The sequence below is a fragment of the Mastigoproctus giganteus genome, chromosome 2 (assembly GCF_048544385.1).
Source record: "Mastigoproctus giganteus isolate SK-2022 chromosome 2, ASM4854438v1, whole genome shotgun sequence".
NCBI classification, from domain to species: Eukaryota; Metazoa; Arthropoda; class Arachnida; order Uropygi; family Thelyphonidae; genus Mastigoproctus; species Mastigoproctus giganteus.
This window is the reverse complement of record NC_143576.1, coordinates 38787093-38805109: the sequence shown is the minus strand read 5'-3', so window position 1 is coordinate 38805109 and position 18017 is coordinate 38787093. Positions and strand designations below refer to the sequence as shown.

The 18017-nt window shown below is 36.6% G+C and overlaps 1 protein-coding gene across 1 annotated transcript in view; it reads right to left on the bottom strand.

Annotated features, from left to right (window-relative positions):
- Cbp80 (Nuclear cap-binding protein subunit 1) overlaps nt 1-18017 on the bottom strand; it is a 393330-nt gene that overhangs the window by 114576 nt on the left and 260737 nt on the right. The window contains exon 17 of the mRNA XM_090368459.1: nt 11758-11874. Within this exon, the coding sequence (XP_090224585.1) occupies nt 11758-11874 (117 nt within the window). The remainder of the gene's footprint in view (nt 1-11757; nt 11875-18017) is intronic.

Sequence of the window (18017 nt, the reverse complement as noted above, 5' to 3'; positions counted from 1 at the left end):
ATTTGACAAGGCAACACGCATGTCATGTTGGACATCTAATCGATTTCGATTTTTTGTTTTCATTGTTACAAGTGCTGAAAATCCCGATTCGCACATGGTATGCAAATGGTATCAAAGCTTCCATAGCTCGCTTTACAAGACAAGGATAGGCTTCTCTCAGGGAACACCAGAATTCTCCAAGGCTTTTTGAGGTAAATTCCAATCGTAGTAAGTTTTTTGACCCAAGATCAATGAGTTCATCTTTGGTTAAGTCAACATCTTCGATACAGTTTATATCAGAAAGAAAAGGAATTTGGATCCATGGTTAAATTTTCATGCCATCAAGATGGAAATAACTTTTAAAAGAGTTCTGTAATGTTTCCAGTTGTTCACAGATATCTCTTTTCAAAAAAATTGAGAGAGAAGTTTGCATTTCAACTACATCTTAGTAAAGCACTTCCTGCAACAGTGGAAAGTTTGCAAGAATGTGGTCTCTACTAGGGCTTGCAAACCGGTTAAAACATTTGGAGTGACTGGATGGGTGAAATGGGAAGTGTTTTTTTTTTTTTTTTTTTTTCTGGTTGATGCTGTATAACTTGCTTTCTTGCATCAATCTCAATCAATACTAATGCTAATAGAAGCACCAAATATAAAGTTCAAGGGACCCAAACTTTCATGTACTGCAATAAAAACATTTGTAGCAACAATGTCTGCCAAAGTACCATCATTTTGGTACATACACACACTCCCGCCTAAATGTTTGGAATCACAGCATATGATAACAGTTTTTGTTATTTATTCTGAAATTAGCTATTACAATATACGGTTTAATATAGAGAGAAAAAAAAAAAAAAAAAAAAAACACACTACAACGTATTTTAAGATTTTTTTTTTTTATTTAGTATTGAAAAATTTACAGTAAAAAATATTAAAATGCCAACTATACTGATTTTTAATCAAAATATTCTCCATGAGATTTTATCACTACCTTACACAGGCAAGGCATTCTGGCAATTAATTTTATAATAGTGTCTTGATTAATATTATTCCAAGCAAACTGCATGGTTTCCCATAAATTTCATCAAGATGGGCAGAATTCACAGACTTGATAAGCTAGATGATTCCAGAAAAGCTCTATTGAGTTCAAGTCCACTTACTGGGGTGGCCACACCATAATTTGGAATATTTCCTCATGTTATTTAGTTGCTAGAAAGTCCCTGCACAACTTAGAGCTGTGCTTCGGGTAATTGTCTTGTAATTTAGTTGCTAGAAAGTCCCTACACAGCTGTGGTTTGAATTATTTTTTTAATATAAAATTTCTTCCACAAAGTCGAAGTCCAGAGGATACTGCATTATGTTCAGGAATGTTTTTATAGCCTTCATAGCATTCTTTTCTTAAAATTCCTTCAATTCTGACTATGTCACCCACTCCAGAAAACAGAAGCAACCCCAGATCATGATGGAACCACCACAGTGCTTTATTGTAGGCACTAAACAATCTGTTACCATTTTTCTTCAGTTTATTGTCTTACAAACTCTGCACTTGGATCCAAAAATTTCAGATTGGGATATCTATCCACATTACGTTTTTTCACTCTTCAACTGTCCAACATCTATGGCCCTTCAACCATATTTTTCAATTTTCTAGTTTTAATATGAATTTTTGGACCGCTACACGACCGCCAAGTCCTGCTTGTTTTACAGTGGATGTAGGACACAGGAGTTTCTCTGTTCCTTTTGAACTCAGTTCAGATATCTATTGTCACGCACAGTAGTCCTGATCTTGGTTTGTCCTTTAAACTTCCAGTCTCCCTGAACCTTTCAATGGTAGTTTGTACTCCTTTAAATGAAACACCTAGTTTTTTGTCAATACTTCTCATGGAATAACTTTCTTTATACAGAATTATAATATCACTTCTTTTTTCAACAGTAAGTTCCTTATTTCTTGCCATATTGATCACAAAACACACAAAACTTACACTAAACCCTCTTTCTCAATGACAGGTATTTGATTTTATAAGTTACAACTCTTACTCTTCAATTTATATTATTGCAAAACAGTCTACAATTAGCTACAACATTGTACATTTAGGAATCTGCTACAATGTCTTACCGCATTCAGGAGCCTTCTACTCATTTCTTGAATATTCTAAAAATTTCTTAAATATTATTTTTTGAGTTTTTTGATTTTGAAAGAAAATTTTTTAAAATTAAAATTAGTAAACAAGTTGGTTCTATTTTAATAAAAACTTAGAAAAGAAAAATGAAACATGATTCCGAACTTTTAGGTGGGATTGTATATCTAAAAATAATAAGAAATATTAACGAATAACAAAATCCTTGTCTAACAATAATAAGAATAATATATATTTTGTTTACATTTTCTTTTATTATAAAGTAAACTAAGAAAAAAAAAAAAAAAAAAAAAACACATAATTGAAATAAGAATATATTATATATGTAATTTGCATCACAGTAGCAAACAGTCTTAATATTAAAGGAAATATACAAATCAATGAACTCTTTTAATCAAAATTAATATAATTTAAAGAATCTAATTTCATTTGGACAAAATGACTGTTACTAAGAAGTTTATCCCTGCAGGTTGCTCTGGCTTCCCTCAAGCATATCTGTGATTTGAATTATAAGTTAAGCTCTAAATTAAATGTTATTTTATTTTTTTTAAATGAAAACCCCAAACATGAGAGGTATTAGAACCTATAGTCTTGGATATGTCTATTGGAGGTTGAGAATATGACAGAAGATATTTGTTGACATTAGACTTCTGTAGACTGTAATTTTCAAGATATACGTGTGAAGGAAGGTTGTTCCAGAAAACAGTAGTTGAATGAATAAATAAACGAGGAAGATGAAAAGTTGGTTCTGCGAGTTTGAAGTTGGACAGTAAATGGATGTTGGCTGGTGGCGAAACATGTTCGGACTGTTTTGAAAGAGAGAGCGAGAATTATAGAAGCCCATGGAAGTATCTGTAGAAAAGGCGTGCAGCAGAAACAGTACATCTATGAGACAGAGTGGAGAGACTCCGTTAAAGATGAGTCATTAATAACCTAACTTCCCTCTTCTGAATGGAACCTAGAAGTCTGAAAAAGGTTTTGGGGGAACCACACCAGACGTGGAAACAATATTCCATGATAGGGCGATTTGTACAGAGTGAACAGCTGTTCGGAAGAAAAGTAACGCCGAGAGCGAGAGAGAAAACCAAATTTTTTAGATGCAGAGGAAGCAATATATGTAATATGCTTGTGCCAATAGAGAGAGAGAGAGAGAGAGATTAGAAGTCAGGGTAATCCCCAAAAGCGATATATCATCTTGCCTAGATATCGGAGTGTCTGTTTGTTTGTTATTTGGTTTTTAGGAGCATTAGCAACTAAGGCCATATTGCTCCGGGATATGCGGTGGTCATTCCCTGACCTTTCCGCATCCTCCGTATTTGGTGGTGACGGGCTCGAACCCCGGTCTAATCAAGAAGCGTGTGCTACGCACTGCTGCTCCTTCCCACCTGGCTACGGAGGCGCCATCAGAGTGTCACCAAAAAGATAAGCATAGTAGCAGAAGAATTCTTTTTGCGATACATAAGGCAGGACTGAGTTTTAGAAGGATTGAAATCAACTAAGTCGTCTTTGCCCCAATGGAGAATTACATGGAGATTTGTATTTAAGGAATTGGTAGCAGATATTCGAGAAGTTCGACCTGATTGAGCAGGGCAAGGTTTCTCAAACTGGAAAGTGAAATGCAATGTGCTACCATTGGCAAAACTGTGGATAGGATTTCCGGTCAGTGGAAGAATATACAATTAATATACAGGAGGAAAGGAGTGGGGGAAGGAAATGAACCTTGGGGGATGCCAGCATTAGTGGAGAAGTTAGAAGACAGAGAGCCATCTACCATCACCTTCGGTGAGTAGTCAGAGAGAAAACTGGATAACCAATTACAAAAAACAGTTGGCGAACCATAAGATGGAAGCTTGTTTAGAAGACCTTTATGCCAAACACGATCGAAAGCCTTTGAGATGTCAAGAGCAACTGCTTGTGTTTCAACAAACTTTTCTATTGAATTTGTCCAAAAATGGGTACCATAAGCAAGAATATCACAGTGGATTAACACTGACGGAATCCATATTGGTGATCACTGAGCAGAGTTTAGGAATGTTTCTAAGTAGTTTAAAACTTGGCAGTTAATTGGATGGGAGGGATTTGTCACCCTTTTTAGGAACTGGCCGGATATGAGCAAATTTCCAAGCAGAAGGAAAAACACCTTTGGAATAAGAAAGTGAAAAAAAAGTGGCAAAGAACAGGAGTAAGTTCAGGAGCACAGGGTTTGAGAACAAGTTAAACAAGTCTTTCATCAAAAGGATGTCAGAAGGACATCCTTTTGACGGAAGATCACAGGAGGCATTGAATGGAACGTGTTTGGAATAGTGGTAGGTTTGTTTTTTTTTTTTTTTTTTTTTTTTTAGGAGCATTAGCAACTAAGGCCATATTGCTCCGGGATATGCGGTGGTCATTCCCTGACCTCTCCACATCCTCCGTATTTGGTGGTGACGGGCTCGAACCCCGGTCTAATCAAGAAGCATGTGTTATGCACTGCTGCTCCTTCCCACCTGGCTGCGGAGGCGCCGGAATAGTGGTAGGGGTTTTACCAAGATCATTAATACATGAGTTGGAAGAAAAATGGGATGCTAGCAGGTCAGCTTTATCCTTGGCTGAAGTGACAATAGAACCATCTGGTTTTGACAGAGGTGGGAGCAGAGACGGGCAAAAGTTGTGGACAATAGCTTTGGCAAGAGACCAGAATGGCAAGAACCAAGTTTTCTGCTCTTAGCCTGTTCAAAATCTAGTTTGGACTGATTAATAACTGCTTTACAATTGTTGCGGGCTTTGGTGTAGGAAGAAAATGAACTTGGAGATTTGGATACATGCCAGTTATGATATGCAACATTCTTATCTTGAACAGCCTTAGCACATTTATTGGAAAACCAAGGTTTAGATAAAGGATGAAATTTTAACGTGGAGTGTGGAATAAAGGATTTCATTCTTACAAGAATAATTTCGCTGACACAATCTAAGCAAACGTTAACATCAGAAGTTTTGAAACAGTAATCCGACCAAGGAAAAGAAGAAAAAAATCTCGCAGGTCATTCCATTTTGCATTCTTGTAATGCCAAACAATATGAGGTTGGGAATACCCATGAGATAACGGCTCCATTGGAGAAGAGACAATCAAGTTGTGATCTGAGGTGCCTAAAGGACCACTCACTTCGACTGTTTGTTTGTGAGAAAAAGATCAAGCGCGTTGGCTGTATGGTTAGGATTGTCTGGTTTTCTGGTATGCAAATGAACAATCTGTGCGAGATCATTAGTAATTGCAAAAGCCTCAGCATCTCAACCAGCTGGGTCTGTGTGACTAGAGAACGGAAGCCAGCTGGAGTTGTGAACATTAAAATCACCGAAGAAAATTACCTCACTGTTAGGAAAGTTGAACTGGAGAAAGTCAAGTTGCAAAGAGAGGAAGTCAAAGAGATACAAATGATTAGTGGAGTTGGAAGAACGGTAGAGACAACAGATGAATTTGACAGAATCGGGTAGAGAGATTTTAAGCCAGAGCAGATCGAAAAGAGGAGATTCCAAATTACCAAGTCTCTGACAGGGAATATCGGAACGTACATATGCACAAGTACCAACTTTGAGACGAAAGAAATCATAGAGCGAATAGTTTGGGCAACTGAGATGAGCAGTGGTTGAATCAACAGATAACTAAGATTATGGCAGAAAAAGTATATGGGGTTTGAAAGACTGTAAGTGGAAATGGACACCACTGAGATTAGAACTGAGACCAAATATTTTTGTGAAACGAACTAGGAAGTGTTTGGGAGGTTTAGACCTTTTCGCAGATAAGCTTGCTCTATTAGTTTGACAATTCATGGTGTCATACATCCAATAGTAAGAAAAAGTGGGGGGCATGCTGTATGAAGTAATGAAATTTTTCGATTCGATCCTTGACATAACACGGCCTCAACAATGCCACCCGTATACACACTACTTGGACGCCCTCCAGTCGCTATCTGGCAGAGTAGAGGCAGCAAGATTATACACTAGCTGATCTGGAAGCCTCCTAGAGAGTTACCAATAGGTTCGGTCCATGTACTAAATAGCAGATGGCCTGCGAACACCGTTTTAGAGCTGTACCCTCGAAATGCAAGGAAGATTGGATCTCGCCATGATGTTCATCATAACCTCAAAAGACATCAGTCATACTGCATGATGGAAGAAAAGGGGAAGGGTTGACTGGAACTTAGCTCTGGAGACTAAACATGAGTTCCACCACTTCAAGCCTCGAATAAGCAAAGTGGTGAATACCACCACTTTGCTTATCCTCTCTCCAACTCTCTTGTCAACTGGTGCAATACATACCAGTTGACGAGAGGCATCTACCACCTAGTCTGCCTGGTAACACAGAGGGGTTGCATTCCTCCATGTGGTGTGGATGCCACACCTTGACCCCTGCTTATGTTGGTTCACACCTGGGTGGTCACCCACAATGTGCTTTTGTTATACCCAGGGATTACTAACAGTCCCACCATCATGATTGTGCAAACAGGGCATTTAGCTGTCATAGAACATCCAGACTTTGCCGAAACTGGGTCCACTTGACTTGAGTGTTATCCTAATATCAGCATTTTAGACTCCCAGATAGCAAGCACAGCTTGTCTGGCTTGTCTGCGACAACCTCATGGACCCAGTTATTCAATTATACTAAGCTATTTAACTTTAGCTTAGTATTTTTTAAAATTTTTAAAAATTTTCACTAAAAGAATTCTTACTTTAGTTTATGCTGATAATAACAAAAAGCCAAACAATAAAACTCATCACAAAATATCTACAACTTGCTCTTACATGTTTTTCATATTGCTTACTTGACTTTACTTTCAAATTTTCTCATAACAGAAAATCAGTCTTCTATTTTTAGACAGTACTTCTATTTGAAATTTTTCTTTATAATGACCATGACACCAAATTTCCATTATTGATAGGTTACCCTGGGTTGGAATCTTTTAAGTGAAATAAGAATTTACAATTACTCAACAGCAATTCAAATGCTAATTTTTAAATACCACATCACTCCTCTATGCACAGCTGAAGAGTAAGCTTTTATTTGATTGGATAAGTTGATAAAGATTCTGAATTTTTGTGGTTTATGATTAGAGCTATTTATTTTTTTTTTGCTTAAGCTTCAATTCCTCTTTGTTGGATAGCAGTTTTACTTTCAGCACGAATTGTTCTGAGGGCCAAAACAACTCTTTCCATTTCACTTCTTTACAACCACTCCTGAGCCTTTGTAATGCAACATAAATGGAATTTAGTTTCGGATTACCAGTTAGCATTCACACCAAGTGAGTTTTACATTTCAGCAATTTGTAATTATATTTATATTATATTTGTAATTATTACTGCTATTATAATTATCAGTAAATAATGTTCAGAATCCATCCAGCAATGAATGTACCAAAAATGATGCTAAATTCACACACATATATACATATGCAACCACTGTGCACAGTGAATACAGCACACCAAATTTTTGTTTTTTATAGATTATTTGAAGGATAATCTTCCTTTTAATGGCTCTATTGTTTCAACAATATGTCAGGTGTGGTAATAAAGTTCCCCGACTAGGGCAATAAAAAGAATAGAGGAAAGGAGCTCAAAAATGATTTTACTTTTATTCAAAGTAATCATAACCTGATTGAATGCACTTATTACACCATTCTAAAAGCTACTGAAAAGAATCAGCAAAGGTATCCAAATAGCTGACGTTCAGTTCAGAGGTTACGTTTTTCGTTTAGTCCTCAATAATGAATGCACAAAGTAATCATAACCTGATTGAATGCACTTATTAAATTCTAAAAGCTACTGAAAAGAATCAGCAAAGGTATCCAAATAGCTGACGTTCAGTTCAGAGGTTACGTTTTTCGTTTAGTCCTCAATAATGAATGCACACACTTGGATCAACTACAAATGAAACTGGTTGTTACTTGCAACCTCTCAGCCTACTGTACAGCCATCTCTGGAGCAAGTTTGAACTACAAATATACCACTTCTGTTTATTTTCAAACTCTTCAAACATGAACCACAACAGCACCAGTCGGGGAACTTTATTTCCACACCCCATATGTTTTTCCCTGAGGAATATACATGCTGATGTGAACGCTTGGGTATGCGATCTTTTTGTTGAGTGTTATCATTATTACTGAAATTAATCTGACGTAATAAAAGAGACTGAAACAATTTCATGACACTTTTGTTTAAATTTTGCTACAATAGAGGATTTTTTTTTACCAGCCATCAATGATTTTCAGAAGTCTCGAACTTATTTTTTCACTTTTAGTGGTTTGTTTCAGCAACAATAAAAAAACTTAACTTAAGCTTAACAAAATATAAGAAAAATCATGTTTTATTCTTATATTCTCATATAAAGTCTCATTTACTATATACTCGTTTACTATAATTTCCTTCTAATTGCTTTTAACGAATACCACTAACTGGTTTAAAAGTAATGTTGTCTGAATTACCACCCAAGTCAAAGATGGGACAAAGACAGTAGCAATAACACTATCAATAATTGCAAACATGGTACCTGTTCTGGATACAGTGGCAATTAAGGTATCAGTCTCAAATAAAAATAGAGTATTCATCATCGTTAAAGTTGAACTGCAAGGAATGGTACAAATATCAGCTGACCTAACAGAAAACTTACTTTCTCTGCATTTTTTTAGGAGGCAATTTGTCTGATGATTCTGAATTAACATTCATTGGATGAACAACTACATAAAAATGTCATTACAAAATCAAGTGCAGTGTGGTAAAAAATGGTATTCCACCTCCCCCGGTACCTCATCTATATGTCTTTAATATCCTGCTGAAATTACTCACACCCTCTTCTTCACTAATGCTTAGATTTTCAGGGAAGTAGTTTACGTGGGAGTGTAAAAAATGTACGTTGACACTCATGTTGCAGCCCAGCTTCTTGAAGTTTGCCAACATATTTTCAACTATATTCTTGTAGTCTGGATCCTTGTTGTTCCTAAGAAGTTCTCAAAAACAGACCTGAAGCAATCCATGCCTATTTTTTGCTTTTATTCATAGTTCCCTCAAAATCTTGGTCCCTCAACAGTTTGCAAATTTGGAGTTCAGCAAAAATACCTTGTTTTAGCTTCTCTTGAGTGATCTATGGGAATTTAGTATGAAGATGGTTGAAGCAGGAATCTTCCCAGGGTAAAGCTTTCACAAACAGTTTCATTAAACCCAGTTTGATGTGAAGGGTGGAAGGAGAGCAGTTTTGGGATCTATCAGTGGTTTATGAACTACGTTCTTTGATCCAGGCAACAAACTGCCCCTCTCTGGCCAGACCTTTACAACCCATGACTTCTGCCTGCATGACTGCCCCACTCACACAAAAAGCAAGGCATTTTTGTGTAGCCAGATTGCTGTTCAATTAACATGCCTATCAGTTTAAAGTCAGCATAAACCAACCAACCACGTTATTCATACTTAATGTCAACAACATTTTCAAGTTTTCATATGTTTCTTTCAAATGCACAGAGTAAGCTACTGGAATTGACCCATATTTATTTCCACTGTGGAGCAACACACCTTTGAGACTCCTTTGACGAGCCAATAAAAAGTCTCCAATTGAAACTAAATCCTAAATAGTTCATTAAGTCATTTATATTACTGCAAAAAAAGAAAACAGAATCAGAAACGTAGGGGCTAGTTCTCATTCTCTGTCTGTACCATGAGAAAAACGTCCCATGTTCTAGAAGATTTTTGACTTAAGTCTAGAACCAAGTTCTGTAGATTCCTTTGGTAAATTTAAACCTCTTACCAGATTGAGTTCATGCTGTGAAAACAGTTGAGGGATGGATTCAATGTCTCCAGGCATGCAGACTTCAATTTCATCTTCAGAAGCTTCACTTTTAGCATTCGATGCTGCTTCATTCTCCAATATAAATAGAGGGCATGAAATCAGCAAGTTATCTCCATCTGGGTTTGGTCTAATGGAATATGGAATATTAGGATACATGATGCCCTTCTTACTCTTTGTATTGCATCCTGCTACATTAACTAAGCAAACCTAAGTCACATTGGTCTGTAAACTCCTGTCAAATCATGGGAATTGCAAATGACAGCCTTCTTTTTATAATTTTTCCATAATCTCAATACTTCAGGTTTGGCAAACTCTATGCGGAGCCCAATGTTTATCTTGGTCATCAAGTTGCACTCCAAAATAAGCACAATATACACATTTTTTTTTTACAAATTCTGTAATATCTTATCTTTGCTTGAGGACTAAATAACTTCCACAAATATAACAAAATAAGTTCAGATTGTTCAAACACTTGCATGAAGACATTTTACTCACTTTTCAGCACAAATCTAATATGATAATCTCAAAAATAAACTGCACTTACACCGATAAACACTGCTGCATAGAGCTCTCAAGGTGAAGAAATGAATGACTGAAGGCAGTGTTGCCAACATGTGAAGTTTAGTTTACAAATTGCCAGCATTTATTCTTAATCTTATACATTCAATAACACAACTCATGACATTAACTTAAGTGATTTGTAAAAAAAAAAAAAAAAAAAAAAAAAAATGGATAACAGTTCTGAAATCAGCATAAAAATCTGAGTTATGACGGGCATTCAATAAATTATCTACCTAAAGTACTTCTATAGATATACCAACTTGAATCATACTAATTTTGACCCCACTATGTTTTTGGGTTATGCTGCTGTAACAGAAAGAAGGAAGACACCACTATCAAATTATGGATTTGTTGAAATTGGAGCATCATTCAGTCATCAAGTTTCTCACCAAAGAAGGAAATGTGTCAAAGGCCATTTATTAAAGGATGTTGGCTGTGTATGGCAACAGTGGACCTTCAAAGTACCAGGTGAAATTCTGGTCAAAACCTTTGTGCTGAATGACAGATGTTTAAAGGTGCACCAAATCTCTAGGGAATGTTACATATCTGAGGAAACAGATATGTAACATTAACTCTGGAACTGTTACAGGTGATGAAGCATGGGTTCATCACTGGAATCCTAAGACCAAGCAAGAATCAATGCAATGAAAGCACAAGGGTTCTCCTCCAGCTGGCAAGATTATAGCCACCACTTTTTGGGACGCTGAGGGAATTTTGTACATTCACTACTCGGAACACAAGAAGATAGTCAATGGGGAGTCATATGCATCGTACAACCTAAGGGATGTCACATAAAGGAAAAACACCATGAAAAACTTTCCATAGGTGCATTACTTGTTCACAACATCACACCAATATACAGGTTACATGCTGTTGTTGCTGCTACTTCGAGAGACTGTGACTTTACAGAACTTACCCATCCACTTTACAGTCCGGATCTGGCCCCCAGTGACTGTTTCCCATTTCAACACCCTAAGAAAAAGGTATATGGACATTGCTTGGCTGATGAGAATGAACTGAAGTTCGTTGTTTCTGTGTTCTTTGATGGACAGGACAATGAATTTTATTTGTCTGGTATTTCCTCAAATGGAATAAGTGTACTGAAGTTGAGGAGAGTGACATTGACAAATAAAAAATATTTCTGCCCCTATCTCATTTCCTTCCTAGGTAGGTGGATAATTTATTGAACACCCCTCGTAAAAACAGCTATTAGTTTACAAACACTGAAAACCATGCAGAGTGATGTTATTCCTGTAATCTAAGTAATCTCACCATCATCTTGCAATGGATTAGGCAGGTCATTAACAACAACAAGAGCTTCTTCAGGTGTACACTTTTCTTTAATAGCTGTTGCTAACTGTTGAGCTGCTTGATATCCAGGTAATGAATCTAAAGTAGAAAATAAATAAAATGACAAAATCATTTGATAAGTGTTCAAAGCGCATTTGGCTTAACATTGAGATGAAAAATTCGATGATCCAAAAAAACTTTCAGGAAATTGCACTCGTTCTGTTTATACTGCTTGATATCCATATAAAGAATCTACAGAAAAAACAAATACTAGTTGTAAATATTAATTAATGTACAAAGTGTGATTTGATGCTAGCATTCTATTTTAGCAACATGCTATAAGGCAGCATTTCCCAAACTTTTTTAGTCATGGAACACTTTTTATCTCACAACATATTCACGGAACACTTACGAAACACAAGTTTAGCAAGACCTGAAGAACTTTTGCTAATATTTTATTACATATGGTGCACTGTGCATCTTTATTTCCAACACATGTAAAGCCGAAATTTAAATAACTCTCGTTATACTTTCGTTTTGGTTGGACTACGTTTATTAGTTGGTTCCCGTTTTTTCACTTCGGATTTCTGGGGCACAAAACACTGCAATTTTTCATCCTCATTTTGAAGTGTGACAATATTGTGTTCGTTTTCATCGACCACAGTTGCACTACTAGAAGTACTTTGCTTCTCATTTTAAAGTTCATTTTTTCAACCACAAATCTATGGTCATTTATTTTAATAATAATATTATTTCGAAATACTAATAATTAACAAAAAAATTTATACAAGGAAGTGAGTTAAGTCATGATATCGGTTAGCTTCCTCCTCTCCTTCAACCCGTGTACTCCAGGCTAAATTGCATATGAATGGCATAGATCGCCACATTGCTACCTTTTTGTAGGTGTCGTTACCTCTACACATATTTCTCTATGCAAAGCCCACCAAAATAAAGTGTTCCGTAGTCTATTTGATTCCGCGGTCTATACCAGTATATTAATAACCAAAAAAAAAAAAAAAAAAATACATTATAATGATACAAAAGTGGTGTTACTACAAATATGCAAAATTTATTATTATTTTTATTTTTAATTATTAATTATGATTTTTCGCAGAACACTTGTTCACATCTCATGGAACACAGTTTGAGAAATGCTGCTATAAGGAATCAAAGCATATAAAGCGCTGCCCAAAACGAAACAAAAAAAAAAAAAAAAAAAAACACACTAAATTTCCTTATTTTTTTCAACACAGAAATTTATTCCAACAATTGATTGCTCTTTAGTTGAATGATAATTTTTGCACATCCATTCTGAATTCAACCTTTTCAAATTTAGGTCCCATTGCGTGTTTCATCTGAGGAAAGTTAGACTATTGGCATTTAGTTTACTTGAGTCTTTTAAAGCCTTATACCCAATTAGGTCACCAGCAAATGCATAGCTTCTAGAAAATTCAATTTTATAGAATCCCAATGCTTTTTGATAAGAATATCATTTTGTGCCCCCCAAGTAATCTTGCTCTTCAGCCCAGCCATTCCAAAAGATTAATGTCCTCTCTAAAAAATAAGGGTTCCCAAATCTGTATAAAAATACGTTAAACTGCAGCCACTATCAAACCACTGCAGGATAGAAGCCTCCTCAACGTCATGTTGAAGGAAATGGACCATAATTTGCCACACTGGTTCAGTGCAGTATAAGTTAAAATCTCCCAATATTAGACATTCTGATTTACTGGTCCACTCTTTCTTTTATAGCTGTTATACTCAAAACGATCATTAGGCCTATAACACACTCTTACTGTCATTTTTTCAGTGCTTATGCCACACCAAACTGGCTCAACCTTGCACTGGCTACCCATATCGACTGTATTGCTCCATTAGATTTAATATGCTTCTTAACTAAGAGCAATCTGATTTACTGGCATATTTAGCAGTCAGGGGCCTGAATCCAGGTCTACTCAAAGAGCATGTGCCACTGCACTTACGCCCGTGACCACTCAGTTATAGAGGCCAACCAAAGCTGTATGCAGCATCCCAAATGAGACCTAACCATTGCTGTATACAATGGGATTCTCCCAGCTAGCAAATTCCTATATATCAATGACAGAACACTATGAGCTGTTAGAGTAGCTTCCCTGCAGTGCTGCTAAGAGAATTTCATGTTGGACTATACAACTCTCTATAGATTTTTTTCATTGTCCACTACCTTTAATTTGGGACTACCTAGTTATGTTACCTTGAGACTGCTACTACCCAAATATAGTAACTTGCATTTATGACTGTTAAACTTCAGTTGGCATTTCCCATTGCATCTGCTGAGTTTATTTAGATCCTCGTGAAACAGCATACACTAATGTCATTAATGACTGTGCCCATTTTTCTAACAGCTATTTAGCCAACAAACACGAAATACTTACATCAATAGGAGGGGGCTATGCTCTTGGTTAAGAAGCATATCACATGTAAGACAGTGCAACCAGTCAACATGGATAACTAGTGCAATGATGAGTCAGATTGGTATGACATAAGCATCATTTTCATTATCAGAATGATAATGAAAATGACAGTCATTATATGCCTAGTGACTGTGATGAGGAAAACAAAACTAAACAGAGAAATAGAATAGCCCAGTAAATCAGATTGCTCTTAGTTAAGAAGCACATTAAATCTAATGGAGCAATACAGTCGATATGGGTAGCCAGTGCAAGGTTGAGCCAGTTTGGTGTGGCATAAGCACTGAAAAAATGACAGTAAGAGTGTGTTATAGGCCTAATGATCGTTTTGAGTATAACAGCTATAAAAGAAAGAGTGGGCCAGTAAATCAGAATGTCTAATAATGGGAGATTTTAACTTTCCAGATACTGACTGGAATTTGTGGGTTGGTTACTCACACACTAGCAAGACTTTTGTATATTTACTAAATGACTGTTTTCTACAACAGCATGTTAGGGAAGCAATACTCTTGATCAGATTATCAGCAGAAATTCTTCACGCATTAAGAACCTGCAGGTAAAAGACTTCTGGATGGCAGTGATCACAAACTACTGATGTGGGATTGACTTAAAGGCATAACTACTGTCAAGGGCTTGGCTTTTGTAGGGGTGACTACAGTGGTCTCAGACATATTTAAAATTTTATGAAGTGGGAACTGTTTGTTCAAACTGCAAAAAATTCTTCAAATACATGCCCAAGACATAGACCTAAATAGATGTCAGATGAAATAATGAGAGTCATGGCAGAGAAGTAAACTGCATGTGATGCATATAAATTACAATAGCCAACATGAACTTAAATACTATTCAAGAACTTAACTTCCAAGAACTTAAATACTGTTTTTAACCAATTTCTATGAGTAGATTTAGAAAATGACCATGATAGTTTTGCATCATGTCACAGTTATTAAAAATAGAGGGAGTTATGTTTTACCAAAATATGTCAATTTTGCATATCTAGCCAGTAATGTATGACATACTGATTTATTTTAATATAAGCTAATTCTCTTAATATTAGCAATCGATTCTGGTGTCGGTTTTCTTGTGATAAACATAACTAGACTAAATTTGAGTATCTAGTCTGGGGCATAATGCCAGTTCTGGTTGGCTGGACAAATTTAAAAAGCACCACGACTTACTCGAAAAAGTTATTTCTGGTGAAAGTGGAGTTGCAATCGAAAAAAACTATACCCACTGGAAAGAAACAGTTTTGAACAGTGGATTTTAAATTTCAATAAAAAGATGATAAAAGAAAACAGAAAAATCGGGTTAATTGTTCGACAGTTTCTAACTTGTAATTTCTAAACTTACAAGTGTGAAGCTTGTTCCCTTCCCTCCGAATACCCCATCTAAACTGCAGCCTATGGGCCAAGGATTTGAAAATGCACTACCAAAGGGACATACTGAAAAAAAAAATTATGCTGATAATAGAAACCAACCAACACATAGATTGTTATAGATTTGCGGATGTGTATATCAGAGTTGGTTAAAGTGTGACGGCAACAACGATTAAGAATTGGTTCACAAAAGCAGATTTTGCTAAAACGCTAATTAACAGCGATAAGAGGGATGAGCTACTACAAGAAATTGAACAATCTTGGGAAGAGTTCCGAGCGAGGTTTGATCAGCAGAGAAATTGTTCTTGATGAATTTTTAGTGGATAATTAGCATTAGTAGAGACATATGATGCAAGAAAGCAAGCTTATGCAGCATCAGCCAAAAAAAAAAACACCCCTTCCACTTCACCCCTCCATTCGTTCGATATACCTGTCCAGCTGAGCTTTAATTTATTTAGGCTATCAACTTCCACAACAAGGGATGGAAGTCTGTTCCACCATCCAACTACCCGCTGGCTAAAGGCAAATTTCCGCACATCTATCCTACATCTGTCTTTTCTCAATTTGAATTTATGCCCTCTCAGGTGATTATTCTGAGCAAGAGGCAATATCCCATCAGCATTGAGCATGCACAAACCATTCAAGGCTTTGTACACCTTTCTCAGATCACCTCACCGGTGCCTGGTCTCCAGACACTGTAATTTGCAAAACTTAAGCCTTTCTTCGTAAGAGCAACCCTTTGTTTCATTCACTAACCTTGCTGCCATTCTCTTACTCGTTCCAGCAGCTCTACATCCTTCTTGAAATGAGGCCTCCAGACCTGTATACAGTACTCAAGGTGCGGGCTGACTATTGCCTTATACAAGGGAATAATCACCTCCCTATCCCTGCTAGAAAAATTCCTGTATATCATTGATAAGACACCATGAGCTACTCTTGCACCCATCTGCACTGCTCAGAGAACTTCATATCTGCCTCCACAATTATCCCAGGTCCTTTTCATTCTCTACCACTGTCAGTGTAGTACCACAGAGTTGATACGTTGCTCTGGGGTTGCTGTTTCCCACATGTAGTACTTTACATATGGGAAAACAGCACATGTGAGGTGGCAAATGAAGTTAAACTTCATTTGCCACCTCTCAGCCCATCTGCTCAACCTTTTCAGATCCTGTTGCAGCAGCATAGCGTCAGTAGCATCCTTGACAACCCTGCCAATCTTTGTATCATCTGCAAACTTGGACATTAAGCTTGATATACCATCATCATTATCATTTATAAATACAGAAAACAACAATGGACCCAACACTGAACCCCGAGGGGCTCCACTAATAATAATATTAGTCCACGATGAGCAGTGTCCATTAATTACCACTGCCACTCAACCATCCCTTTATCCATAGCAACAATTTGCCACCAATGCCACACTGCTACAATTTGTGCAGCAGTCTTCTATGTGCAACAGTATAAAAAGCCTTTCTAAGATCCAAATATATAATATCAAAGTTATTCCCTGTATCCAATTCTTTTGTGACTACATCATAGTATCCAATCAAATTTGTCAGGCAAGACCTTCCCTTAACAAAACCATGCTGTGTCTGAGCTATAACTGAATTCTTGTCAAGATGATCCTGCAGTGCTTCTTTAACCAGTGCTTCCATTAATTTTTGCTGGAACAGAAGTTAAACTCACAGGTCTATAATTACTTGTGTCAGCTTTTGATCCTCCTTTGTGAATTGGGGTTACATTTGCACATCTCCAGTCTATGGGTACCTCCCCTGAGTTCAAGGAAGCTCTCATAATTATGGCTAACAGATTGCTTACTTCCTTTGCTGCCTCCTTTAATATAACTGGATAGATCCCATCCACCCCAGGTGCCTTTCTTGTATTTATCTTCAACAATTTCTCCTCCACTTTACTCTCAATTATTACAAGATCATCTGGCTCACTGCCAGTGTTTACTTCATCTATGGCATTCCCCTTCCTGAATAACTCCTCATGTGTGAATGTAGATGCAAAATATTGATTTAGTTCGTTAGCTAGCTGAGCAGGATCATGAACAGTTGAACCATCGATATCAAACGGACCAATCTGATTCATCCCCTTCCTTCTAGAGTTTACATAAGTAAAGAACTCCTTGCTGTTTTTCTTTGCATCCCTTGCCGAAGATTTCTCATAATCTGCCTTCGCCTGCCTAACCTCTTTTGTAATGTGGTTACAGATCAACTTATATCTATCATATAAGTTGATATACCACATATGTATATGTTTAACAGTGGATGGATCTCTTTCTATATAATTCTACATAATGCTATGTATTACTCTTTTGTAATGCAAGCTATTATTATTATTATTATTTTGTAAATTAGCTATCCGTCGGGCTAATAGTCATCTAGACCAGTGTTTCTCAATCTTTTTA